Source organism: Alosa sapidissima, chromosome 20 (assembly GCF_018492685.1).
Source record: "Alosa sapidissima isolate fAloSap1 chromosome 20, fAloSap1.pri, whole genome shotgun sequence".
NCBI classification, from domain to species: domain Eukaryota; kingdom Metazoa; phylum Chordata; class Actinopteri; order Clupeiformes; family Clupeidae; genus Alosa; species Alosa sapidissima.
The window spans coordinates 20,406,323-20,433,804 of NC_055976.1; the positions used below are offsets into that span (position 1 = coordinate 20,406,323).

The window sequence follows — 27,482 nt, forward strand, 5'->3', positions numbered from 1 at the left end:
CTAAAAAATTGAATTGGCTTGAATGGAAAGAAAGCTTTTTAACTGACTTGATCTTAATGAAGTTTTCTTCAATATGAAATATGTATTTATTGTAATATAAAAGGCTCTGTAATTGGCATAATCTAACCATTTAAAATTATCTCAATATTTTTTTTCCTAAAAAGTCAGTGAGACCAAACGTTCTTTTAAATATTTATTAAATGTATGAAAAGCACTGTTAAGATTACAGCCATTAACTTTTTTGGCAGAACAACAAATACATTGTTTTATAAATACAAATTCATTCAACAGTAAATTCTGTCTTACAATACAATACAAACACATAACATACAAATACATACAACAGTAAATTCTGTTAAGACATATATATATATATATATACATACATATCTACAAAGGATTAAAGCCACAGCATCAATTGCAATATCACCACATCCAGTGAGCAAACTACTGAATTTCTATTACAAAAGATATAGTGGAGACTGAACTTCTCCCATCCTGTGTGTGTGTTGAAAATAAGAAATGTCAAAGATCTAAAAACAAGTGGTCTGCTGCCCTCACAGTAATACTGATTGTGGATTAACAAATATATATATATATATATATATAAATACAAAAAAAGATTATCCTGTGTGTGTGTGTTCTACAAAGCTAACATGTTCAATAGAGGCTGTCATTGACTGTGCAGCAGAGTACAGAGGCGACCATTTCAATTATTTTGGATACTGAAGATTTAGCACATATGTCAGTCCAAATAACATTGACACAGCAGTTGCTGTTGAGGGCAAGTTATTGAGGACCTCTGTGCCCTCAATGAGAACCCTGGTGTCCGTGTCCCTGATGAAGACGGCCATTCCATCCAGCTCCAGTCCATCACCTGGCATATCCTGGCAACACAAAACATAGTAAGGAATGCTGACCAGACTTTCCAGGCACCAGGAAATAGGCAAACCAAGCAGCAGCATCCCTAAAATTCAAACATAAAAACAGTTTCAGTTTTTCAGTTTCAAAGTCTAAATGCATTTCCTCTTTCACAAATTAAAAATTTAACATACAACAAAATCCGCGTTCATATTGGCATTGAACTCCCCGAGCGGAGCCAGTATAGGAAAAAGTTACCCTAAACTCCGTGAACACGTCACTCGCATATTGAGGTGATTAATTTAATTGTCGGCGGAAAAATGCAATATACTGCAAACTTTGGTCATGAAAACTTTTTTTTACAACATTGAGAGGGTGAAACTATTTTTCCCCTTTCATAATGTCCGTTCAACCAGTCTACGACCGTTAGTAATAGGATTTCCCAGGTAGACAAATGGTGCAATAATGCCACCTAGTGGCCGCATGTGTTTACGTCGCGGTGAACACAAGGCGTTCTGGAATCTTCCATGAACTTAACTATACACGATATCTTAAACATACAATTATTCAGCATCTTATGGCAAAGTAACATTACATCCACATGTTAAAATAGGATAAATGTAAACCAATGTACATTTAAACCGTTTAGAAGCATTTAATACAAAATATTAAGTCAAGATGAACGTGATCCAAGCGGTTTTGTACACGCAGGCTTACAACACTTTTTACAGCTCTTCTAGTCGTGGTAAAATGAGATTTTTGGTGCATAGCTAATTTATATACACTTATGGTGTGGGTGCTTGCGGTTCTTTATGAATCCGCCGTGTTAGTGTGTATAGAAATATTAAGTGACACACACACAGGGCGATAATACGAGACGGGCGATTTATAACGTCTCGTTCAGATAGCAATCTTGGCCATAATATTATTAACAGCATTACAACTTAATCCTCTACAAACAGTACTGATACACATTTAGGTGTCAACATCAAAACTCACGTTTTATAAATTACGCACGAGGCACAAAGTCTCATTCTCACTCCACTGCTTCAACGCCTGCGAGAATGTAGCGGGGCTCTACAGTCAAAATGTCGAATGAACTGTCTGGGGGCGGGGGTTGTGCGTGTGTGTGTGTGTGTGTGTGTGTGTGTGTATGCTTGTGAGACGTTCCTCCACAGGTGCTGCCGATAATGGAGACAATTGACAAGACCCGTGATTGGTGGCTGGAGGGGATAAAAGCTGACTCGGCCCTCTCATCGGTGCGTTCCCTTTATCTGCAACAGGCGCTCGGATACTTCACGCACCGCAACCCACGAGAGCCGAGACCTCGGGATTACCGCCTCTGACTTCCCAGCTACAACGGCGAATTGACCAAACATCCGTTCGGACACCGTGAGGGCCGCGAAAGGATTATCCAACGCACCCGATTCTTCACGTGAAGGAAAGTAATTGTGCCGTTGTCTTGTGAGTGGGTTTTACCCCGCGATTTATTGTGGCTACTTTGCTGATTCACTTCCTCCTCCTCGCAGTTCCTGGTGGAGTGCCGACTGTTGACATTCAAGAAGGAGCATTGGCGACGAGAGGCGCAAGCTACCCTGTTTCAGTGCGAAAGACAAGGAGGCCGAGGCGGCGGCGACTTCCTGGTTCTGTGTTGTGGATTACGAACTGTGGGCTGGGTTGTGAGTGGTTGCTGGACTATTCCTTCATCCTCTGTACAATCAATTGTGTGTTACTAGGCTGGCCATAGTTAAGATAGAAGGTCAGGCTGCTCGCTACAGTTTCTTTAGAAGTGTGTGCAGGGTGGGGAAATCCATTGTGTAAACACTACTTTAACGTAGTAGCAATTAACTGTGTGTGCGTGTCACCCTTTGGATTAACGTGTTGTGCTAGTTCGATTGAATACTTCTACTATTTACATTTGTGGCTATTCTGCCCTTGTTTTCACAATAGTGTGATCTTTTGTGGGTGCGTGTGATGTGATTTTGTGCACGAGTGTGAATCGCTAGTAATAGGCCTACCTGCGTTAGAGTAACTGTGACTATATGATTTCTCTCCCCTCAAGAGGGCGCCAGATCCTCCACACTGGTTTAAAGCAGTATTGTGTAGCTGCTTGCACTTAACTAGCTGCTATCCCTAGATCTTTCATACTGGTTTGAAGTAGTTAATTGGCTACTGGCCCTAGATCTTCCACACTGGTTTAAAACAGTATTTTGTAGCTGCTGACATTTTAACTAGCTGCCATCCCTAGATTCCCCACACTGGCTTGAAGTAGCTAACTAGCTACTTTCTCTAGATCTTCCACACTGGTTTGAAGCACCAGGACCTAGTTACTTCTACATATATGTATTGGGTGTTTTTATATGCCTTTTTTTAATGTTGTAATAAAACTGAGTTTTATATATATCCAGTGTGTCTGTTGTTGTACCTCAAGGGTCAGTAGCATAATTCCTGCTCCCGTTACAATTTTGGCGTAGTCGGCAGGACCCTTGACGTACACAACAATGAGTAACCGCGAGCAGCCTCAGGTAGCAGGTGCACAGCCACAAATGGTAGCTGCATTTATGCCATGGTTTATGGGCGGGCCATGGGTCCCTAAGTTTAGTGGAGAAGGGGGTGCATCAAAGTTTTTAGAATGGAGAACGCAGATTGAAGCCTTCATCCGGGCCCAGGGGCTGAATGCAGAGCAACGGGTGGACTTTGTACTTAGCGCTTTGGAGGCAAATGCCAAAAGGGAGGTGGTGCTGTTGGCAGTGGACAAACGTGATACTGACACTAAGATTTTAGAGGCCCTAGGTGAGCTGTATGGAGGCCAACAACCACTAGCTCAGCTGAGGGCCCAGTTTTTCAGCTGCAGACAGGAACCTGGGGAGGGTGTCAAGGATTTCATTCTCCGTTTGCGTGAGCTGCATTACAGTTGGAGAGCTAGGGATCCTCTCAACATCGGAACCGACGATGAGCTGCTGCGGACACAGTTTTCCATGGGCCTAAGAATGGGATCGTTGAAGCAGGAGCTACAGAGGCAGCTCCGAAGGACCTCAACGCTCACCTTTGTGGAGGCTTGTGAGGAGGCAAAAGCTTTAGAGCGGGAGCTGGTCCATACAGAGGAAGCCAGTGCTTTCCCAACCTTTGCTACAACATCTCAGCCACGGCCTACTTCCCCAGCCACCGAGTTTCAACAAATAAAGGAAGCCCTGCAGGCTGAGCTGCGCCAAGAGCTGAAGGAACAGGTAACACTTCTAGGCAAGTCGATCATAGAGGAGATCCAAGGACACTGGAAGCCACCGCCGGAGACTGAGACAGCCCCTCGACCAGCTTGGCGTCCACCACCCAGTGCCCCCCAACGTCAACGCCTGGGATCAGCCCCTCCTGGACAGTCCTCCTACCAGTGGGATGCCCAAGGTCGAGCTATCTGCCGTGACTGTGGAGATGCTGGACACATCCAAAGATTTTGCCCACGGCGACGCCCAGCCCAGACGGGTTTTCGGTACCCCCGGTCACAACAGGGCGAGTGAACCGGGAGGGGCCGCCAACTGCGCCCCAACAAAGGCCCGCCATGGTTGGTAGATGCCCCGAAATTGAGGTATTTGTCCAAGGCCAACGAATTCCATGCATACTGGACACTGGCTCCCAAGTCACCCTTTTTAGCCAAACACTTTTCCAGCGCCACTTCGGTGATGAGTGCATACAGGATCCTAGCCGCATATCATGGCTAGCCTTGAAAGCGGCTAACGGCCTTCACATTCCCTATGTAGGCTATGCAGTCCTAGACTTTTGCATTGGGGGACTAGATGTTAAGGGGAAGGGAGTAGTTATTGTCCGTGACGACTGCATTAACACCGAATATGGACTCTTGGGCATGAACGTTGTGACCGATTGTTGGGCCGGGGTCTTTCAAGGTGGGCACCCAGGAGTCGCTGCATTTAAGTCTGTGTTTTCCCCCTCTGCAGAAAAAGTCTGGGATGCAGCGTTCGCCGCCTGCCAGAGGGCCGAAGCATCAGTGACTGGATTAGAGCTCCAAGGTGTGGCTAGACTCCAACGGCAGCCCCCAGTAGTGTTGCCTCCCTCCGCCGAAATGATCGTCTGGGCCCATGTACCGCAAGCTGCTGGCCTGCCCGATTGCCCTGTCCTGATTGAAGACCTGGAGGACCATGGATGTGAATGGCGAGTGGCTAGATCGCTGAGCTGGACCCGGGGAGGGAGAGTCCCCCTGCGTATCTGTAATCCAAACCCATTTCCCATGGAACTACCTCAACGATGCCCCCTGGCCACAGTCACCCAAATCGACCAAAAGGATGTACAGGGACGGACAAGGCTAGTTTTGCGGAATACTGGCCCCCAAATCATCGAGGTCGATGTACAACAGGTGGGACAGACCCTTACTGATGACCACCCAGCTCTAGCTCTGCATGGTGAAGGGCTAGACGTTGACCAACAGGCCCAATTGAAGGCCCTCTTGGGGAAGTGGTCTCATGTGTTTGCAGCCCATGACGAGGATTTTGGCAGAACAGCAGTGGTCACCCATCAAATTCCCACTGGCACGGCACCCCCGATCCGGGAGCGCTATCGCCCAGTTCCTCCAAACCTCTATCCAGAACTGAGGGGCTTGTTGCAGGGCATGCTCGACATTGGGGTTGTGAAGGAGAGCTCGAGTCCATGGGCTGCTCCAGTGGTCCTTGCCAAAAAGAAGGATGGCTCGTGGAGATTTTGCGTTGATTACTGCAAGCTAAATGCAGTAACCCACAAAGACTCCTTTCCTCTACCTCGCATTGAAGAATCCCTCACTAGCCTGTCCAAGTGTGAGTGGTATTCCACCCTTGATCTCGCCAGTGGATACTGGCAGGTAGAGGTTGCACCAGAAGATCAAGAGAAGACCGCTTTCACCACCCCCTTTGGTCTATACCACTTTGAACGTATGCCCTTTGGCCTCTGTAACGCCCCAGCCACATTCCAGAGGCTGATGCAACGCTGTCTGGGAGCACAAGTGTATGACCACCTCCTCATCTATCTTGATGATGTCATCGTCTACTCGCCCAACTTCACCACCCACTTGCAACACCTAGCGCAGGTTTTTGGCCGCCTCCAAGAACATGGCCTGAAGCTACAGCCACGGAAGTGCCACCTGTTCCAGAGGAAAGTGGCATACCTGGGACACGTGGTCAGCAGCCGAGGGATAGCGACAGATCCAGACAAGGTAGCAGTTGTCCGTGATTGGGCCACACCTTCGACTGTGAAACAAGTGAGATCTTTTCTGGGCTTTGCCGGATATTATCGACGCTTCATCCCAGCCTTCTCCAAGGTAGCGGCCCCCCTCCATCGACTCCTACAAGGCCAAGCCAACAAACCCTCTGCCCCTATCCAATGGACACCGGGTTGCCAAGTGGCCTTTGACCGTCTGAAGCAGGCCCTCCTTAGCGCCCCCATCTTGGCCTATGCAGACTTCCAGCTTCCGTTCCGATTATACACTGACGCTAGCCTGGACGGTCTCGGAGCGGTCCTAGCCCAGGTCCAAGAGGGAAGAGAGAGAGTCATAGCATACGCCAGCCGCAGCCTTCAACCCACTGAGCGTAATGACCAAAATTATAGCTCTTTTAAGCTGGAACTATTGGCTCTAAAATGGGCTATTACAGACAAATTCAAAGACTATCTATGGGGAGCTAAGGTCACTGTTTTTACCGACAATAACCCCCTGGTCCACCTCGAAACAGCGAGACTGGGTGCAACTGAACAAAGGTGGGTGGCCCAGCTGGCAAACTACTCGTATGACCTACGCTACCGTCCAGGGACAGCCAATCGAAATGCTGATGTACTGTCACGGCTACCGGGAGAGGCAACGGAGCACACTGTGCACACCATGGCCTGCATGGCACCGACAGAACCACCTGCCCTGCAGAAACATTGGGGGGAACAACAGCGGGATGACCCTGATTTGCAACTCCTGCACACCTGGAAGGTGAGCCGTGAACCCCCTGTAGTTAATAACCCCTCTACCTTGTCTCCACAGCTTCGCTGCTTGCTCCGGGAGTGGTGCCGCTTAGAGCTGTGTGATGGAACCCTGGTGAGATGTGTCGCTGAACCAGATACGGGCACACCGGTGAAGCAGATCATCATCCCAGAAGCACAGGCCCGACCACTTTGGGAAGAGTATCACAAGGCAGCAGCCCATGCGAGTGGTGACAAAATGGTCTCGTTGCTGAGAAGGAGGTTCTACTGGGTGGGCATGAGTACAAATGCCCGGAAATGGGCCGCAGAGTGTACCACTTGTCTAGTTGGGAAGTCGGGAGCCCAACCAAAAGCCCCCCTGTGCCCAATTGTTTCTAGCTACCCCTTTGAGACTGTGGCTTTAGATTATTTGTCCCTTGGGAGGCCTTCAGATGCGTACCAATATATTCTTGTCATCACAGATCTATTCTCCAGATACGCAGTGGCCGTACCAACCAGGGATCAGACGGCTCCTACCACAGTGAAGGCCCTGTGGACTGCACTTATCCTCCCTTTTGGCTGCCCGGAGCGAATCCTCACAGACCAGGGGGCAGCCTTCGAGTCGACTCTGATGCAGCAGCTATGCACAATGTACGGCTGCAGAAAGATACGCACCACCCCGTACCACCCACAAGGCAACGGTGCATGTGAGCGGTTTAATCGCACCCTTTTATCTCTGCTGGGTACCATTGAAACGCAGTCCCAGTCTCAGTGGCCCAGCCGGCTACCTGCACTTCTACAGGCCTATAACAATACCACACACGCCAGCACTGGAATGACTCCACATTATGTTGTCTTTGGCCGCCATGCCAGGTTACCAGTGGATATGTTGTATGACGTTGCACCGCCCCAGTGTAGAGATGGGCTAGATGGGTGGGTCAGAAGCCACCATCAGACTCTTCTGCAAGCCTATGAGACTGTCCGTAACAACGCAGAACGCCGCAACCACTGGAACCAGAGGCACTACAACCGGAACACTCGGACCGTGCCACTGTTGCCAGGAGAGAGGGTGTTGATAAAAAACTTCCGTCGCAGGGCTCAAGGTAAACTTGCACCACAGTGGCTCCCAACACCTTTTGTGATCGTCGGACAGCCCCATCGTGACCGGCCAGTGTTCACGATACGGCCAGAGGGTAAAGATGGTCCGTGTCGAACCCTCCATCGCAACAACTTGCGACCATGCCCAGGAGACCCTGTGACGATCGTTAACAGCAAGGAAGGTCCCCAAAATGGGTGCCACGAGTACGGGCCAGCCCATCCTCCAGAACCCTTTAGGCCTGCTGCTCCTGTGGTAATCCAACCAGCTACACCAGCTCAGCTGGACCCTGTACAGACCCCAATGCCAGTGCCAGCCGACATACCACTCAACCCTACAGCGACGTCACCTCTTCCTCTTGCCTCCGCTGCGCCCTCTCATGAAGCCCCTGGCCCAGAGTTGCGAACAGTAGGGACTGGTCGGGATATAATAGCTCCACCACAGACAATAGAGCTCTGCCCAGCCCCAGCCCCAGGACATTACCAAAACCCGGAGACACGTGCCCCTAGTCGGTATCCAGCCCGCCACAACCGAGGGAACCCTCCTGCTCGTTACCGACCTTAAAGGTTGCAACAGACCGTGTAACCAACTGAACAATGAGACACCACACCAAACCTGGACTGGACGCTTAGTGCTCGGGACGAGCACTATCAAAGGGGGGTGGAAATGTAGCGGGGCTCTACAGTCAAAATGTCGAATGAACTGTCTGGGGGCGGGGGTTGTGCGTGTGTGTGTGTGTGTGTATGCTTGTGAGACGTTCCTCCACAGGTGCTGCCGATAATGGAGACAATTGACAAGACCCGTGATTGGTGGCTGGAGGGGATAAAAGCTGACTCGGCCCTCTCATCGGTGCGTTCCCTTTATCTGCAACAGGCGCCCGGATACTTCACGCACCGCAACCCACGAGAGCCGAGACCTCGGGATTACCGCCTCTGACTTCCCAGCTACAACGGCGAATTGACCAAACATCCGTTCGGACACCGTGAGGGCCGCGAAAGGATTATCCAACGCACCCGATTCTTCACGTGAAGGAAAGTAATTGTGCCGTTGTCTTGTGAGTGGGTTTTACCCCGCGATTTATTGTGGCTACTTTGCTGATTCACTTCCTCCTCCTCGCAGTTCCTGGTGGAGTGCCGACTGTTGACATTCAAGAAGGAGCATTGGCGACGAGAGGTGCAAGCTACCCTGTTTCAGTGCGAAAGACAAGGAGGCCGAGGCGGCGGCGACTTCCTGGTTCTGTGTTGTGGATTACGAACTGTGGGCTGGGTTGTGAGTGGTTGCTGGACTATTCCTTCATCCTCTGTACAATCAATTGTGTGTTACTAGGCTGGCCATAGTTAAGATAGAAGGTCAGGCTGCTCGCTACAGTTTCTTTAGAAGTGTGTGCAGGGTGGGGAAATCCATTGTGTAAACACTACTTTAACGTAGTAGCAATTAACTGTGTGTGCGTGTCACCCTTTGGATTAACGTGTTGTGCTAGTTCGATTGAATACTTCTACTATTTACATTTGTGGCTATTCTGCCCTTGTTTTCACAATAGTGTGATCTTTTGTGGGTGCGTGTGATGTGATTTTGTGCACGAGTGTGAATCGCTAGTAATAGGCCTACCTGCGTTAGAGTAACTGTGACTATATGATTTCTCTCCCCTCAAGAGGGCGCCAGATCCTCCACACTGGTTTAAAGCAGTATTGTGTAGCTGCTTGCACTTAACTAGCTGCTATCCCTAGATCTTTCATACTGGTTTGAAGTAGTTAATTGGCTACTGGCCCTAGATCTTCCACACTGGTTTAAAACAGTATTTTGTAGCTGCTGACATTTTAACTAGCTGCCATCCCTAGATTCCCCACACTGGCTTGAAGTAGCTAACTAGCTACTTTCTCTAGATCTTCCACACTGGTTTGAAGCACCAGGACCTAGTTACTTCTACATATATGTATTGGGTGTTTTTATATGCCTTTTTTTAATGTTGTAATAAAACTGAGTTTTATATATATCCAGTGTGTCTGTTGTTGTACCTCAAGGGTCAGTAGCATAATTCCTGCTCCCGTTACAAGAACATTCTGGCGGTCTTTCTAACAGTATCCGAACCTTAAGTGAACGTTAACGTTAGCATGTTCATAGCTGCTAGCTATTATTTGTTAGCTGTCAAATGGCGCCAGGTTAACACTATACCGCTAAAGCCAAAATTGACGTTATAAAAACTTAAAATCTGCGTGTCTGTTCATTTAAATTATATGACCATGATGCTAAACAAATATTTAAATGATAGGTTGTGCTATCCTGCAAACGCTTATAAGCATATACGTTAACGGTCACTGGCATTAGCTAACCTGGCTATCAGTAAAACGGTGCCAAGGAAGTCACCTTTTAAAAACGCAACTTCGGTGTCTTCTTCCAGAAGTTTCTCTCGAGTTTTCATGTGTGTGCATGCGCGAATCGTGCTTGATTGATAAAAGTAATTTGATCGAATGTATAATTTGAATTTTATTGTTATGTTATACTTTTATATTGTATCAATCTAAGAAAATAGATTGAAGGACACACACAATTTACAAAATGTAATTTTACTTAACAATCTAATACTTTTAGGCTATTGGGATGAAAAAAAGTATATCAAATGAAAAACAGCAATGTTTTACTTTTTACAGTGTATAGGCTTACTTCCTTGATGTGATGAGATCAAAGTCCCAACTTGCTTAAAATTAGTTGAATATAACAACCTGTGTAGGTTTTTATAGGTTGTATTGTAATATGCTATCAATGTATTATAATATAATATATTTCAATTTCAAGTCAATTTATCAATTAGTTTCCACAAAATTCCCCAGAAGTCATCATTTAAGGGGTTATTTTTTATTTTTAAATTTTCGTCATGGGGAGCATGCAGGCCCAAAAGTATTTTATCACATGGGGCCCACATTCTCCAGCAGCACCCAATCAATAATTAGTATTTTTGTAAAATGTGACCACCTATTTTTGAACGGGATACCTTGACTGGCAAAGTATATGAGACAGCAAGGGTGTGTGTGTGTACTGCATATGGTCGTGGGCCTATTTGGAAGAAAGTCCAGTAAACCTTTTCTGATTTTCATTTGTCATTTTGTCTTGATTGAGAATGATAGTGAAAGACTGTAGTGCTGGAGAAATGGTGTGTGCTCTTCCTACACATAACAATGAAATAACTTTTTTATCTTGGGTTAGGATTAAATAACAAATAATTGCGTATAGGCCAGTGTTTTTATTGAAGCAAAAAAGGAACAAAGTATCCAGTAACTGTAATAATAGATACTTGATTTGAATTGTAAGCATTGCTACACTTTCTTACTCAGAAAGTTAAGTAACAAAATGACAGTAATCCGTTACTTTATAATTAGTTACCCCCAACACTGAATTTCGAGAGGTTGCCACTAGTTGCAACTCGAAGTTGTGTTGGTATTAAAAAATATTGTGAAGGTATTAAAAGGTATTAAATTCAACTTAAGAATTTCTGTATATACCCTGTATTCCTATATTAACTATCTATCCTGTAAAGACGCATCCCACAATCCCCCTTACCTGTCTGTCTTACAAATAGTGTAGTAGGCATGCAATGTAGGCTATTTTAGTGACCCCCCACCCCAAGGGCTGCTGGAACTTTAAGGCCGGTAAAATGAAGTGTCCCATTCCGACCCTACTTGTCCTGGTTTTATAAATCAGTCGAAGTGATTTTGTAATTTCACAGAAGTAGCTTAACCAGTTCAGAGAACAAGTCATTCTGGAAAGTCTGGTGTTACATAAAAGAGTAGCCAACAACATGAGGCTCATGAAAGATTACTGATAGCCCTTTTCCACCAACAGAGAACCGATTCTGTTCACTTGATTCACAGCTGAAATAAAAATAGTTGTTTTTTTCCCTGCGAACCGGAGTGGGTTTGTTATTCCAGTCCGGTTTCTGCCCACTCCACAGCACTTATTAAAATCACCAATGACCTCCTTATGGCAGCTGATTTTGGACTCATTACGATCCTCATCCTCCTCGACCTGAGTGCAGCCTTTGACCATTTGTCACACCACCCTCCTCAACAGGCTGTCTTCCATTGGCATCACCCACACTCCGTTAGACTGGTTCACATCTTACCTCTCTGGCCGCACTCAGTTCATTAAACTTAAGTCCTTTAAATCCTCCCCTCCCCCGTCACTTCGGGTCTGCCCCAGGGCTCTGTCCTGCTCTTCATCATCTACCTCCTTCCCCTCGGCAATATCTTTGCGGCAATATCTTCCGCAAATTTAACATTCATTTCCACTGTTATGCTGATGATACCCAGCTCTACCTCTCCAGCAAACTCTCGTCCTCTCCCGCCCACCTCCCTTTACTGATTGCTTCTCTGAAATAAAAACCTGGTCCAGCCGCTCTGCTCCCCGGCTTTGGAATTCATTACCACCCCAACTCAAACATTGATTCATTCCCCCATTTCAAATCACAACTCAAAACACATCTGTTTAAAACTGCCTATTTCATCTGTTGACAATAATTGCTCTGCCTTTTTTATGTTTTAAAATTTATAATTTTTATTATTATTTTCTGCTACTTTTTAAATGTTTTATGCATCCCTGTATGGTGAGAGAGGAGAAGGCTAAAAGCATGAGTTTTATCTCTGTATCATCTGTTGCCTTGAATAAACAAAACTAGTAAACTAGCATTAGACTGCATAAGTTTGGATTACCCAGCTGATTTGTACCATTTTTACATGACCACTGTCATATCATCCTCCTGTTTATGCATATCATTAACTCTTGTTTATGCACCCTTTGTTGATGACACATCCTTAGTTCCATTCAATGCTGGTGGCAAGGCGGGCTGGTTCAATAGATAGGACCAGAGCCATATAAAGGTAGAGTTGCGACAACTCCATTGACGCTAATGTTCCATTTTTTTCCAACAATGGCAGCTAATGGAAGCCTCAAATAGTTCCCGGAAGTTAAGTAAGGGATAATGTATAGAACGCCGGTCATTATGGGGAAAATAAGTCCCGACAGGGCGAACCGGACCCCGACGCGCCAGCGGAGGGGTCTTGTTTCGCCCTGAAGGGACTTATTTTCCCATAATGACCGGCGTTCTATACATTATCCCACTTATTATACGGCTACTTGCCAAAACGAAAAAATAAACTCCATGATATGTCTCTTTACACTTATTTGTTACCGTTTCGTCGTGGCTTTTGCTGAGAAACAAATAGTTTGCAACACACGCTGAACTTGAATCAAACATTCTTTAGAACACAGCTGATCAACCGTCTGCTTTCACTTTTGAATGAAATTCCAAGCGCAAACTCCGTTGCCATTGACAGCGGTCATTCTTGTTTTCAGAGGTCCTTTCCCAAGAAATAATGACCGCTAGAACTTTCGGAAATCCCATTCAAGTCAATGGAGCATTCTACTTGCATTGTGAAGAGCCGTATAATAACAATTAATAATAGCAGCAGTGCAGTTACAGCAGTATAGACTGTTTGTAGCCAACATTTCAGACTCAGATTTACATTCCTTTGCCTCATCCGAATAATAATAATAATAACAGTAATAGTAGTAAAGTAATAGTAGGCTATCAATAGCCTATTTATAATAATAAACGATTTATGTATCGACTATGACTTTTCTGCTGCTCAGTCTTTATCAGTTCCTCATCAAATAAATTAAAGCTAAGCCCAATAAATGTGCCACACGTGTAAGGAGTCCTAATGGTATGACCTTATGGTGGGCCCATTGTCACATATTGCTGCTACAACAACTTTTGATTATATCTCTAACCTTTGCCTTTTTCACAGGAGAAACTAACTAGGAAGCAGAAAATATAATTAATGTGTACATTGTTATGTCTTGATTAATGCACTCTCACTACAAGAATGGTCTCAAGTCTCATCAAAGTACTTCTCATGTGACCCAAAATCAGCTGACCTCCAATCATGTGATCCATTTCAATGTAACCAACCACAAACTATATAAACTATTTAAGTGAGGTTCACAGAGCATTCTAGTCAGAATCTCCCACACCACTCTGGTGTGTAGCCATCATTCTCTGAGCTGGTATGTTCATTCTCTGATTGCTTCATATGGTTTCCTAAATGTTCCTTTAACCTGTTTTCGTAACTTTCACATTATTCATTTAGATGTACCTTCTATAATGTATTGGATGAATATCTTGTATCTGACAAATAAATTGTTATGCGTTGACCCGCATAGTTTTCTATATCTTTCTTCTTTAGATATCCCTCAACGTTTAAGATGTGCCCCAGGAGGAACGGCTAGGATTAGTCTCCAGGGCCGTGGGGGCTAAATCAGTGAAAGTGTAGGCATGCTACCAGGAGAACTGGCCGTCGTATTATACTGTGGTGGGTCACTGATTTTATTAGTAGTCTGGGATTAGACAGCTAACCTTAGCACACCCTGAACCCTCTGTAGCTTCGGTAAGATGTTCTGTCCAGATGAGCATAGTGGTCCAGGTCAGCACTATAGCCTCTGACCGACTTTCACACTAGGATCATTACTCAAGTAAAGGTGCCTCCGAATTAATCGGCCGAGGAGGGCCTCGCACACTATTCTTGGGGAAGATGCGTCTAATTAAATAGCTAGAAGGCATTCTTGTAACAGCATTGTGGGTATGCCTACATCGGCCTATTATGGATAGTAATATTACTTTGACTGAAACTTCTCCATATCTAGCGGGGTCAGAATCATTAGGTTAACAGGGGTTCTATAATCAATTGTTATTTCCAACAGCGCGCAGACTGCTTCACGATTTCCTTCGACCACTCCCAGTTCCCTCATTGGTCCTGACGAGTGACGTCTTCAGGACGCAATAGCCGAATATAAGATAACCCTTGCCTATCCCGTTTCAATTAGGCAGCACTACACCACCATGAACAAGCTGTCATTAAGTTGTTGCGTTTAGTAGGCCTACAACTTTTATGACGTGACGTTTCTTGGGCATTTAGCTTCACCATCACGTCAAGTTGTAACGTATGCGCAATGCTCATCTAGGCTATGGATTTAAGTGGCTTAAAGGCAGCAAAAGTGGGATATAGTGCAACTGCTTCCCCAAAACAATTCCTCCATAACTGTGTATTTAATCGTTTGATATGTGGATAACTTTCAGTGGACTAAACAAAAGGTAAAGATTTTGTTATCACAAGGCTATTGGTTCGTTATATGGCGAAGCATATAGCCAACTTTGTTTGCAGCAGTGAAGCTGAGTTTGTTGTTAACATTGTTGGTAACTGTCGGGGAATTTAACCCCAACATATAGATACAAGAACCACAACACATAGTATGGCTTTGCCCACAAACTCTGGTACCAAGAGGAGAGACTTCTAATGTAAGGAAGAATTGCTCACACCATCAGTCTCTGAGTCTGCAGCCCAAAAGCTGTGTCTTTTATTGTACAGATGCACACAGAAAATAGGAAGCAAGACATAGCGACTTTATTGTGACATACTCTTATCTCACCCGGACACACACACAAGACAGGGTGCAGTTCCTGTTTGTCTGGGTGCACACTTACTGTAACTTGTACTCTCTGTTCTTAGAACTCAGCAAAACAACATTTAACTTGAACTCTCTGTTCTTAGAACTCAGCACAACAATATTTCTGCTTACACAAATGGTTATACAATGATCAGGGTTCTCAAGTCTCACGCAATGGGCGTGAGACACACGCAATTCAACAAGTTCACATGCTTACACGCCACACCGTGCATTTCTCATGCAGAAATATTACTAGGGATGTCAAGGTATCGGCATAATTATTAGTGGACGCGCAGGGATACGAGAGGATATCTCGCAGGGTTCAGAACTAGCGCACCACTCACCAGCCAAATCAAAAAAAATAAATAGCCACCGACATCCAATCAAAAAATAGTGTTCGTTGTATCCGGGTAAAATTCCAAAATAGGACACCACGTTATGTTTGTGCACTTATGTGGGGTTACATGTTTAAGATGTCAAAACTGCACCAACATTATTTTTATTCAGAAATTCAACTGTCTGTCATTTTGGTAAACCAGCCTACTTATGGCACTTTAACAGTGTGAGTAAATCAGGCCTTTCTGCAAACACTTGTAACGCTGTAGGCCTAGCTTACATTATGGCAAAATTATTTTCCTATTTATAAACTAAACTAAACTGTCGGTCATTAAGAAAACATAATGAAGTGTCGTTGTAGCTTTGTGTAACCCAGACATCAGCAACGTTCATTTTATACGACCTACCACTCTCGTGGCTGCCTGCATTTTCCCTGTCGTCACAGCTGCAACTTTCGCACTCTTTTGTGCTTTTTAGCGGCGTGTTCATCAGGTCCCGGGACACCCGTCTGAGCCTCTATGGCTGGACCATGTCAACAATGAATGAAATTAGCTTATTATCAATGAGTGTTATCAATTTGAGCAAGTATTCTACACATACATTTTTTTCTAAAGATACAGGACTGCTACAGACAATGAGCTGCCAACGAACCACCATAATAAAAAATAAAAAGTTGGTCTCGGCATGCCCATTCTTGATCCAATGGTTGTGTGGCAATAGACTACTCAAGTGAATAAAGCAATTAGCCTAATAAATAAAATATTTGTCTCACTCAGTACATATATCTCGTAAATTGGTGAGCCATAGAATATCCCACCGTCAAGATTATTATATTTGAAAATTCCAATATATCCCACCTAAATATCAAAAGTTATTTCTACTGACATGCTTCCTGGTGACAAAAACACAAATGGTTTCCCCTTGATATAAAGGCTGACATAAGAGACATAAGCTATGCAAGATACAAATCCCAGACTGTCCTGAAAAATAAACAAAAACAAGAGGATGTATACAATGACATATTCAAGGTCTCAAAGTGTTAATGCTTCTTTCCAAAAATCTCACCAGAAGTTGTTATTTAAGGGGTTATTTTTTTTTTTTAAAAATGGTTGTCAGGTTGTCTGAATCTCAAGCTCTTTAGCCTATCATCTTAATGCTGTATTCACAGCACGGTGAATGACAAACGGTGACAAAATGCTGTTGTTTATGAGTTCATAGCCTGGTTATTTATCAAGGACTATATCACGTTTTATATGTTATTATGATTACTCGCATCGCATTACCATGGGGTTACTGTAGGTAATGCTACGGTTAACTTAACATGCCCACCATTACACTGGAGAGATGTTAGAAAACTTTAAACTTTTTTTTATTCTCCCGAGACGCTAGCTACTTAAGGTAGTTCGCTCATTATCTCAGATCAGTGAAGAACTACCAGAGAAAACGTTGGGGAGAAAACTAAAACAATGTTAATGTTAGACTTAGACTAGCTGTGTTACAGTTTCTCGTTGCAAAATCTCCATGCGCTTTTGTAGGCTACACGCAGTCTCAAAAACACTGTTTACAGCTCTTGAGTCACATACTAGCCCAGACAGCATTTACATCTGTGCCAGATCCGTTTTTGAATCAGCAGATTCGCGCAGCAGTCGCACTCACTATGCAGATCTGCACCAACTTTGTGCCAGACTTGTCTGTAGCTTCTGACTGTGACAGTCCATCCAGCGGGTGCGGCGCCTATCCGGGGCAGCTTCGCAGACCAGACGCGCCACAACTGAATTGAGTCCGCCCGGCGGGTGTGGGCCAGATCCGCAGGAGCTGCGCAGACCTGACGCGCCACAACTAACGGAACACTTTTCCCCCACATAAACCTGCAACTCTACGTTATGTGATTATGCAGAGTGGAAGACTACAGGCTGCACCGTCTTTGTGATTATTGGTAAGTACATTATACAAGTATCATTTTAAATGTAAACTGGTGTTGATGTCATTTTAGTCTGCTAAATATTTAGGCCTGTATTAAACATGAAAGTTTACAAACTTAGTTTAGCCTACTCTGAAATTCTGACAACCTGAAACGTGCCAGACAAGCTGGGTAGTAGCTACGGTTAGCTTGTAGTCTAGGTTCTTTTAAACATGCATCCAACTATGTGAACATGAGCTTTAAGGCTAAATTGGTGAGCTTTGCTTATTAATCACCAAAATCGCTTAATATCGTGTCCATTGTGTGTTAGCTGCAAATTTGTAGCCATTAGCGCTAACGTTACCCACTTTGTCTGTAGCTAGCCTTGCTGCTAGTAGCACTGCAGGTATTGCATAGACGGCCAGTGTTTTTTAAGCCTGTTTAAAATGGATTTAGAGTGGAAAAACTTGGCTATAAACACTAGGCTTTTTATCGAACGTTACTGTTATAAAATAAATAATCTTTGGATGTTGAATCTAATATTTACTCTTTGCTTCTTTGCTTTGTGTGCTTTTTGTAGCCTACGTCTCACAGGAGCAGTGAGGAAGAATCGCAGGTTAATGCCTAACTTTAACGTTAGTCCATTGGGCTTGTTTTTGACCTGGTCCTCCATCCGTCCGTACATCCATCCGTGAACGGCGCTGCTATTCACCGTCTGCTCGAAAATATTTCTCAGGACAGCTAGCCTCTGCGAGAGATCTGCCGCTGCCGCGACCAAGGAACTGCTGCTGACCTGCGAGCTGCCATGATAGCAGCCTGCCCTGCAGTCTGGATTGAGTAGCCTAGCAAACGTCGAAGAATTCACAAAATAACAAACTGTCGCTGTCAAAGTCCACCGACCTGCTGATCTGCAGGATCGCCCAACTGTTCTGTGCTTTCAGTGCTCCCCAGACTGCCAGTAATCTTCCTCCGACACAGCTGCAGCGCCGTTGTCATCATCGGGACATCAGCCGGTTAGATGCAACGGACTATGTTAACATGACATTTTCTTTCAGTGCGTTTAGCGAAGTTTGTTTATCAACATAAGCCTTATATTTCACTTATTGGTTTGTGTTATGTTGTAGGGCTAGGCCTAAGCTTAGGCTAGCGGACACAGTGTTCTCTTTTGCCTTTTTAAAATAAAAAACTATTTTGAAAATTACAAATTGTGTGGGTCTTAATTGTCTGATGGCTTAAATATGAATCACAGACCAGGGCCAGATGAGCCCCAGATATGAGTCTGGGCCAGATCCGCACCAAATGCCATGGCAATATTAACTGTACTGGGCCAGTTCTGGTCCAGATCTGTCTCTGATCCGTAATTCCAACCTGTTCCGGTATTGGCCCGTTGGAAGAAATGACCCCGGGGCAGGTCCGTTTAGAGGATCTGCGCCAAATGCTAATGAAGATCTGGACCAAATCTGGCCCAAATTGAATTCTTCCTATCCATAATTGTCATTTCAGATATCCACAAAGACATTCTTCCTAGGACAAATGACGCCACATTTGCCATTAATTTCTATGGGGTTTATCATTAGGGATATCTACAATTCAGTTGCAGATATCCACTATGTGAATTACGGATATCTGCAATTGAATTGTAGATATCTGTAATTCCAGTTAGAGATATCTACCATTTGATTCTGACTAGTCATAACTCCAGTTGAAGATATCTTTAATTCACCTCAATTCAAGATATCTACATGTTCCTTTTCAGATATCTTGAATTAAGTTTTGACTAGGCGAAATGACATTGTAGATATCTGTAAATGGAATTATGACTAGTCAAAATGACGTTGTAGATATCTCAAACTGGAGTTAGGGATAGTCATAATTTGATTGTAGATAGCTATTATCAAGTTATAGATATCTTGAATGAGTTTTGATTAGAGATATCTGAAATTGGAGATATCTATAACTTTCATTCTGCCTAGTCAAAATGTAATTATAGATATCTTGAATTAGAGTTTTGACTAGGCGAAATGACGTTGGAGATATCTGTATTGCTATGCAAATTAGGCCCGCATCCCACTTTAGGCAGGAGCAGAGCGTGTTGTTGTTCAAGTCATCAAATCACATAGCACCTGTTAACTGTTAACTTTGTAATTAGCACTAATTAGCATCATGTCAGAGCAGCCAGAGGGCGAAGGAGTTTTTAATCGTCTTTTTAATGCTGCAGCCTATGCAAGACAGGAACTGGCAGCAAGAATTGATGATTCAATGTTGCTTTGATTTTTTCGATTAGCCTACAGCCAACACCATTATGAATGGAGTTTCCTGTAGATAGTGCTGGTGCATTTAGTAGCCTAGGCCTACTAATTTATGTAGGCTACGAAACAGAGATCAAGCCAGTTGATAACGTGCAAGTCTAATAAACCACACGGTGTCCCTGAGTTTTAGTTATTTTAGATGTCAACAAGACATTACAGCCATGACTGCTTCTTCTTCTTCCATTCATAGAAATAAGGAAATAAGCCCACTTCTTCTTCGATTATGTTGGGGAGGGGAAATTAGCCTACGGACAGGCTCTGCTACGGATCTAAAGAGCAACGTCTTGCACAATAATTTGCACTAGTCATAATGACGTTTGAGATATCTTCACCTTTCATTCTGCCTAGTCAAAACTGAATTAAAGATATCTGAAATTGTCATTTAAGATGTGTGACGAGTTCAATGTTTTTTTTCAATGACGTGATGACAGATATCTGTAATTCAGTTTTGCCTAGTCAAAACTAAATTACAGATATCTCTATCTGACGTTTTGACTAGTCACAATTACGTTACAGATATCTTGAATGACAATTCCAACTATCCAAAATGTAATTGCGACTAGTCAGAAAAAGACGTTGTTGATATCTACAATGTTAATTCCAGATAGTCAAACTTAGCGGGTAAATGTTAAAATCGCTTGCCATACGTGAGACCATCCTGATCTCGCGAGCTGCAGGGTTTCACTCGCAGATCAGTCTGGCAACTTTTCGTTCGAATTTGGAGCAGTTCACCAAACGAATGTCCAATCAGCGTTGGCTTTGAGGCGGGTTGAGGTGTGATGCAACGAACAACATGACGGCATCCACAGATGAGATGAGCATAGCTATCGCGCAAGTTTTATTCAAATTAGAAAGTATTCCTGGGTAAGCTGTGAAGCTATGAGTCTCAGCCATGCAGCTGGGAGGAATGAACGACACAGACATCCTCCACGGCCGATTCCAGTTCATAATGGAGGAATATACTTTCTTCAGAAGTGTAGGGCCTACCGTGAAAACTTGATGGGAATTGTCGTTGATTAGGTTCATGTCACATACAAATGGTAAGTTAAAACATCTTAACGTTAGTTACGTTACCTAACTTAATTGTATGTTAAATGAAGGCATTAGAAGAACACTTTGTTCATCTAATTGGTTGATTTGGCCCGTCGATAACCAACAAAGGTGGTGATAGACAGATGGTTTATCCAATCAGCTAACCAGTATTTCCGCCCCTTCCCAAAAGTTCTTCAATAAAAAGTTTCCAGATGGATATGCGGAGCAAATCCATCTGGCGAAGTCAGGTTAGCAGGCTGCGGTCTGGAATTTAATTTAATATTGTTGTAATGGTAGGATAACTACACAGTTTACACAATAATTACACTGTGTTATAAATATTGTATATCAATGCATTTATTGTCTGTCAATTACCCAAAATTGTGGCTCTGTGTCTCATTGAACAGTAGCTCAATTTAATGCATTCTAATCCATTGTCAATCACTGCCGGGAACTTTTTGAAGTTTACATGAACCACTTGACCTTAACGAATTTTGAACACCCATTATCGCAACTCTACCTTTATATGGCTCTGGATAGGACCAAAGTTCAAAGAATTCTGAATGGAATCAGTTCAAGAACGCATTCTCTGTTGGTCGAAAAATGCCTTGAGTAGTCAAGAGTAGCTGCAAGCAGAAAATGGTCTAACTACAAGAATGTAAATGACAGACACACCCAAGCCTCTACTGGCAGACACAGAGCCCGAAGCCAAAGATGGTTGATTACGAAGATACTTCATGAGAGGCCATTTCCTGTCCCTGGAAATTTATGCAAAAAGGGTAGCAGTACACGCCCCCGCACATTTATGCAGTGATCGGGCTCTCTTTTTAACATTGAGGTCTATGGCAGAATCCAAGAATTTCCCAGAATTTGTCAAAGTCTTATTTTTCTGAGCAATGGATGCACATTTCGGACATGGTATCATGATCTCCAAACCCTCCTCCCTATTTCAGTAGAATGTCGTGATAGTATGACCCTCAAAAAAATCAACATTAAAATGAAGGTGTACACCAAGTTTATTTTGTACTCCTACTTGTCTGGCGTGGAACCGAGGCGTTCAAACGTAAGTCATACGTCAGTGACACGCCCCTGTGCAGGCGGGAACTGAACCAGAGCCCGTCTCTGACTGAACTCCACTTTGCCCTCATAGACATGAACTAGGACGACCCATCTTGCTACGCATTCATTATCTTTGCCGAAGCTCATTGTGGAGAGGCCAAGCACCTGTAGTGTGCTCTCATACAGTCTATGTATTGTGCCCTCCACATGTATTGGCCCTCCTAAGCTGACTAAAACCAGGTATACTTACAACCGGACCCGCGTCACACAGAGCAGGTTGTTTGCGCCACGCCCCTTTTGAGGGGAAAACATTCCCTTAGAACAAGCCAAGTGAACCGGTACTGGTAGACATGCCGAAAAGTTGCTGTGTGGTTGGGTGTACCAACAACAAAGCTAAGAACCCCTCCCTGAGTTTCTTTTGCCTGCCATGTCCTCAAAAAAATCCCGACCGAAGAAAATTATGGCTACAAGCCATACGAAGAGAAGACCGTAACCAAAAGCTGTGGGACCCTGCATCACCACATACGTATGTGTGTGGAGAACACTTCGTAAATGGTAGGTTAATTTATAAAACATAACCTATGCTACTGCTAGCGATGTGTAAATGGCATAGCTAAACAATATAAACTACTCGTTTAAATTAGGCCCATCGTGATGTATTCTTGACACAGCTAGCAGCTAGTGCTATAAGTTACACTTAACTACCATGACTAGACCTAACTAGCTGACGTTAACGTTTAACGTTACTGCTTGCAGGGTCACAAGTGAACGACCACCTACACCCAGATTATGTGCCCTCAATTTTTCCCCACCGGAGACAGGCTGTTTCTGTGATGACAAAAGTTAAACGTTTCCGAAGTGCCATCAAACGTGCAGCCCAGGGACCAAAGAAGAGTGTTAAGCAGAAAAACAGTGGGCTAACATCATGTGACGGCGGTGTCTCGGTGGCGGTGTCTCTTTCATCCGATGCACCTGGGGAACCCGAATGCAGTGATGGTGATGGCGTGAATAAAACTGGTTTCGCGAAGCCCCTGGTGGAGAGCGAGAGGGCACAAATGATGGCGGAGATCGACCTTTTAAGACGAGAGAGAGACCAGGCCAGAGATGAGTGCCAGAACATCACCCGAGAACGCTTAAGTGCCCGAGCTGTGGAGAGAGACGACCGTAAATGCAAAGCTATGACAGGTCTCAGCTGGACAGTGTTTGTGTGTTTACACGATTTTTTACTCCAGTTTATAAAAGAAAGAAGCTTTAAAGTGCCTACACAAGACCAACTATTTATAACATTGCTCAAACTTCGACAAAACCCATCAATCTCCCTTCTCTGTCATGTCCTGAATATGAAAACCTCGACCGTGACTGACATGCTAACCAGATGGATCAATATCATGCATTCCAAAATAACATTTCTCATTCATTGGCCAGACAGGGAATGTATCTTTACTGCAATGCCTCCTGTTATGAAAGCGAAATTCCCACAGCTAACATCCATCATTGACTGTTTTGAGATACGCATCGAATATTCAAGGAAATTGAAGGCAAGGTAAATACAAATATTGTGAACAGTATTTCAGTTTTATTGATTGTTAAACAATGCACCATAATTTTACTGATTGATTTGTAATGAAAAACTTTTTATTTTATTTTTACTTCTACACAGAGCAAAGACGTACTCTCACTACAAGAAGTGGGCTACGGTGAAGTACTTCATTGCTTGTAACCCAGCTGGGAGTGTCACGTTTTTATCGAAGGGATGGGGTGGCAGAGCATCTGATGTCAAGATTGTTAGACAGTCAGGATTCATATCCCACCTGTACCACCAACCTGGAGATCAGGTAATGTACACTATTCAATCTAAAAACATTTGCAGAAGTGAAAAAAATGAGGATAGGTAGAACTGCCCTGATATCTAACTGTTTGGATTGTCTATGTGTTCCAGATCTTAGCTGATCGAGGTTTTACACTTCAAGAGGACTTTGCATTGTTAGGTGCACATCTCATTACTCCAGCATTTACAAAGGGGAGGAAACAGCTGTCAGGAAGAGAAGTGGAAGAATCCAGACTGAAATCCAATGTGCGGATTCATATCGGTAAGTTGTTCACAATGTTTTTTTTTTTTTTTTTTGCAAACTATAAAGGAACAACACATTAGGATATAGTGCAATATTATGGGTTTATTAACTTATACAGTATTTTTTTTGGACGTATCATAAGTAAACTTAAAGATCATCACGCTAAGACATTTCCATTTAAACACACACTACTTTGCACGCTCACATACATCATCAGCACAATGCACTGCGCGCACACACACATACACACGCACACACTTAACTTTCAGCACTTCATACATCCCCCACTACCCCATGGATCTGTTATACATCTTTCTACACACCACACACAACATTCCTCTCTACCACCCATCCACCACCCTTCTGCCCCCACCAACACACACACTGCAAAATACCCATACTCCTGTACAAACACTACACATTTCGAATGCAATCATGGTTTCATCTATGTTGTTTTACTTGTAGAACGCATCATTGGTGCACTGAAGAATAGGTTCCATGTTCTTGATGGCCCACTTCCTGTCCAGTTCGTGAAGTCCCTGCGAGATGAAATGGAGAACAAAGAGGTTGCAACAATTGATAAAATTGTACATGTTTGTGCTGCCTTATTAAACATGTCACCAAGCGTGGTGTTCAACCATGACAGAGTTGGGGATGCAGAATCAGCACAATAAAAGCCATATAGATCAATTGCCTAGAAGTAGTGTTTTCTTATTTTCTTAATACTGTATATCTTGATTAATTGCTTATAAAAGGAAATAAATGGACCTTTTACCTTTTTTAAATCAAACCACTTCCTGGTCCATTGTGGTGGATGAGGCTCCTGTCAGACGTGGGTATATATGTCCAGCCCAGAACCTGCTTATTACATCTAGGCTTTTCACGATGAAATCCTCATCTCTGGCAACACGGAAGATACTGCTCTGCTGTGGGGTCCATGTTATAAAATCTGCATATTTTGCATGGCAGGTGAACATCTGCATCTGGACCTGTAAGATAAATTACATTTCTCTGTGAACCACTGTTAGACATAGCACATAGGATCAAAGTTTAAAATGTACCTGTGTAACAGATAAAACATAGTTTCAAATGTACCTGTGTATAGTATGTATGATTTTTTTTAAGGAGATCAGTGTGTCCAGGTGGCCCTCTGTCCAGTTGGTAGAACCCTCATTTGCCCACTTAAAGGGACACTTGGCTTCCACCACGCCATTGCCACAGCACTCACATGAGACATATCCATCACATGACACCCCGATGTAAGGCCTCTCCTGAGATATTCTAAACCCAGCTGTGTCTACCTTTAGGTTATTGTGGGGTTTTGAAATGTCCTCTGAAACAATGATGCAAGGTGACGTGTTGGGTGTAGCACTGCACAGACCGAGAACATATTTATAGGTATTAATGGCATCCACCTCATGGTCCTTGCCCCACTGCAAAGACGGAACGCCAAGAACGATGGATGAGCAACTACAGATGTCATTAATTAGTGCTTTTGATGGCCTGTCAAGGGATGTGTGCAAAACCCTATGTGCAGTTGAACCTGTGATCCGGCCCACGCGATGCCGATGCCAAGCTTTACAGGCTGCTTGTCCTTTTGTCTCTTCTTCCACAAAAGAACACTGCTCTTCCGTGAAACCTTCCAAGTTGTTGTACCAGGGTATAGGGGCAAAGACATCAGCATAGCTTTTAAAAGAGCTGAGACCAATGGGAAGCTCCTTGGTGTTACAGAGCATTTGCAGGAATTGATTTTGCTGTGCGGCTGAGGCTTTTGGAATGGGTCTTCTTTTTTTAACATTTCTTTTTTTTTTGGCTTGCTCACTGTAGAATTCAATGTCCTTAATCATTGCAGGCTCAATTGTTTTGGTTGAGACACCATTCCAGGCACAGGCAACACTGGTACATGCAACTTTGTTGTATCCCAGGCGGACACAGGCTTCCAACTTAAAAAGTACTGCCCCAACATGTGAGCAGGTTTCTCCAAGTCTGAAAAAGGAATCATAATTAGGTTTATTAATTAAATATATTCGCCCTTAGGCTTTTTACCTCTACAAAGACCCCAAACTGCTCTTTCCCTATCACTCTTCCTCTATCACTCACCCTGCCATGCAGTCACAATGGGCGGCAAGGATATTCCCGTCACTTCTGACAGCAACCCAGGTGTTGTGACACTTTTCAGTAACTTTATAAGATGGCTTGACTTGGGTCTTAAAGATGGTGCAATCTGATTCATCAGGTTTATTATGATAGATTGTCTGCACCCATCCATCAGTGAAAAATATGTGTGCCTCCAAAAATACAGGAAAACAATTTAGTTACTTACCTGGAGACTCGATGAGATACGTGTAAATGTCCGGGTATGACACTTCTGGCCACTGAGTGGGGTTGTTGCACCATGTCGGGAGACTGAAGGGACATGTTTCTATATTGATTGAATTAAGCTTTTGTAGGTATCTTTCACGGTCAACGACCGGCAAAGTGGTTATGTGTTGAGTGGTCATATTGATTTGTAGTATTTTTTGTTATTATTTACTCCTGCGATTTCTGTACGAATTACGTTTATTGACCCTAATTTGCATTGGAGTTAATGAGGGGTTGTTTGTTTTCCCCCCGAAAGGGGCGGGAACGTTTGTCACGAGTCAAGTTCCCGGATGTGCCGGTCTAACGTATATGGACCCTTTCAAGAGAGTTCCATTATCAGCATCATAGTTGGCCCCACAAGGCTTCCTTTTTAACATTCCATATGTTATCTTAATGTAGAGGAAGTAAATTGGGGCCCAAATAGAACGTTCAAGCATTGTTTTTGTTTTTATTGATGAAAGGGTCTATAAAAAAAAAATCATCTTTTTGCGATTTATCTTAATCTCAGCGATGAGGAAAAATCAAACATTAAAGGGAAGCAAGGAATGAGAAAAAGGAATGTCTCATAAATATATTTAACAAAAACAAAAAGTGCCACATTTATTGGTATCCCCCAGAAAATCGTATAAACAAAATGCAACACAAGCTTTTTTCCCATTTATATTTAACCCTTACGACCCTTAAAAAAATAACTATGAATCTATGGTATTTTGGGACAAAATATTAGTAATCTTGTAGGAATACCATAGTATTTTTGGAACATACTATAGAAGTAGGCCTACTATACGATTGTAGAATTGTAGAACTCTGTAGAAGGTAAGGATATTATGGAGGTATTATACTACCATATAACTACTAAATCTTATAGTATTACTGGAGTTCTTTTTCGTAAGGGAAGTGAGGACCTAGGAATCTGGACCACCCAGTTTGAGAAAATGCTAAGAAGTGATCTAGGGGTTGGGTTTTGAGAAGGGGGCGGGAACATTCACTTAAGCTTAAAGTCATGCACTACCTGCCTCAGACTGACCCATCTTTCAGTG

The 27,482-nt window shown here is 43.6% G+C and overlaps 1 protein-coding gene and 1 long non-coding RNA gene across 3 annotated transcripts; one reads left to right on the forward strand and one right to left on the reverse strand.

Moving 5' to 3' along the window:
- Positions 1–23,172: 23,172 nt before the first annotated feature.
- On the forward strand, positions 23,173–24,093 carry LOC121694799. Its single transcript, XR_006025891.1, has 3 exons — positions 23,173–23,552; positions 23,670–23,844; positions 23,949–24,093. It is a non-coding gene; the product is annotated as an uncharacterized LOC121694799 (long non-coding RNA).
- Positions 24,094–24,335: 242 nt separating this feature from the next.
- LOC121694797 lies at positions 24,336–26,607 on the reverse strand. 2 transcript variants are annotated; one of them, XM_042075145.1, is made up of 4 exons: positions 26,405–26,607; positions 25,177–26,067; positions 24,857–25,070; positions 24,336–24,620 (listed from the first exon to the last, which is right to left on the reverse strand). In XM_042075145.1, the coding sequence occupies exons 1-3, from the start codon at positions 26,497–26,499 to the stop codon at positions 25,022–25,024; spliced, it is 1,035 nt and encodes a 344-aa protein (XP_041931079.1). In that variant the 5' UTR covers positions 26,500–26,607; the 3' UTR covers positions 24,336–24,620; positions 24,857–25,021. The 2 variants fall into 2 exon arrangements, with proteins under 2 accessions (XP_041931079.1, XP_041931080.1); XM_042075146.1 differs by having other exon boundaries at positions 26,182–26,607.
- Between the last annotated feature and the right edge of the window lie 875 nt (positions 26,608–27,482).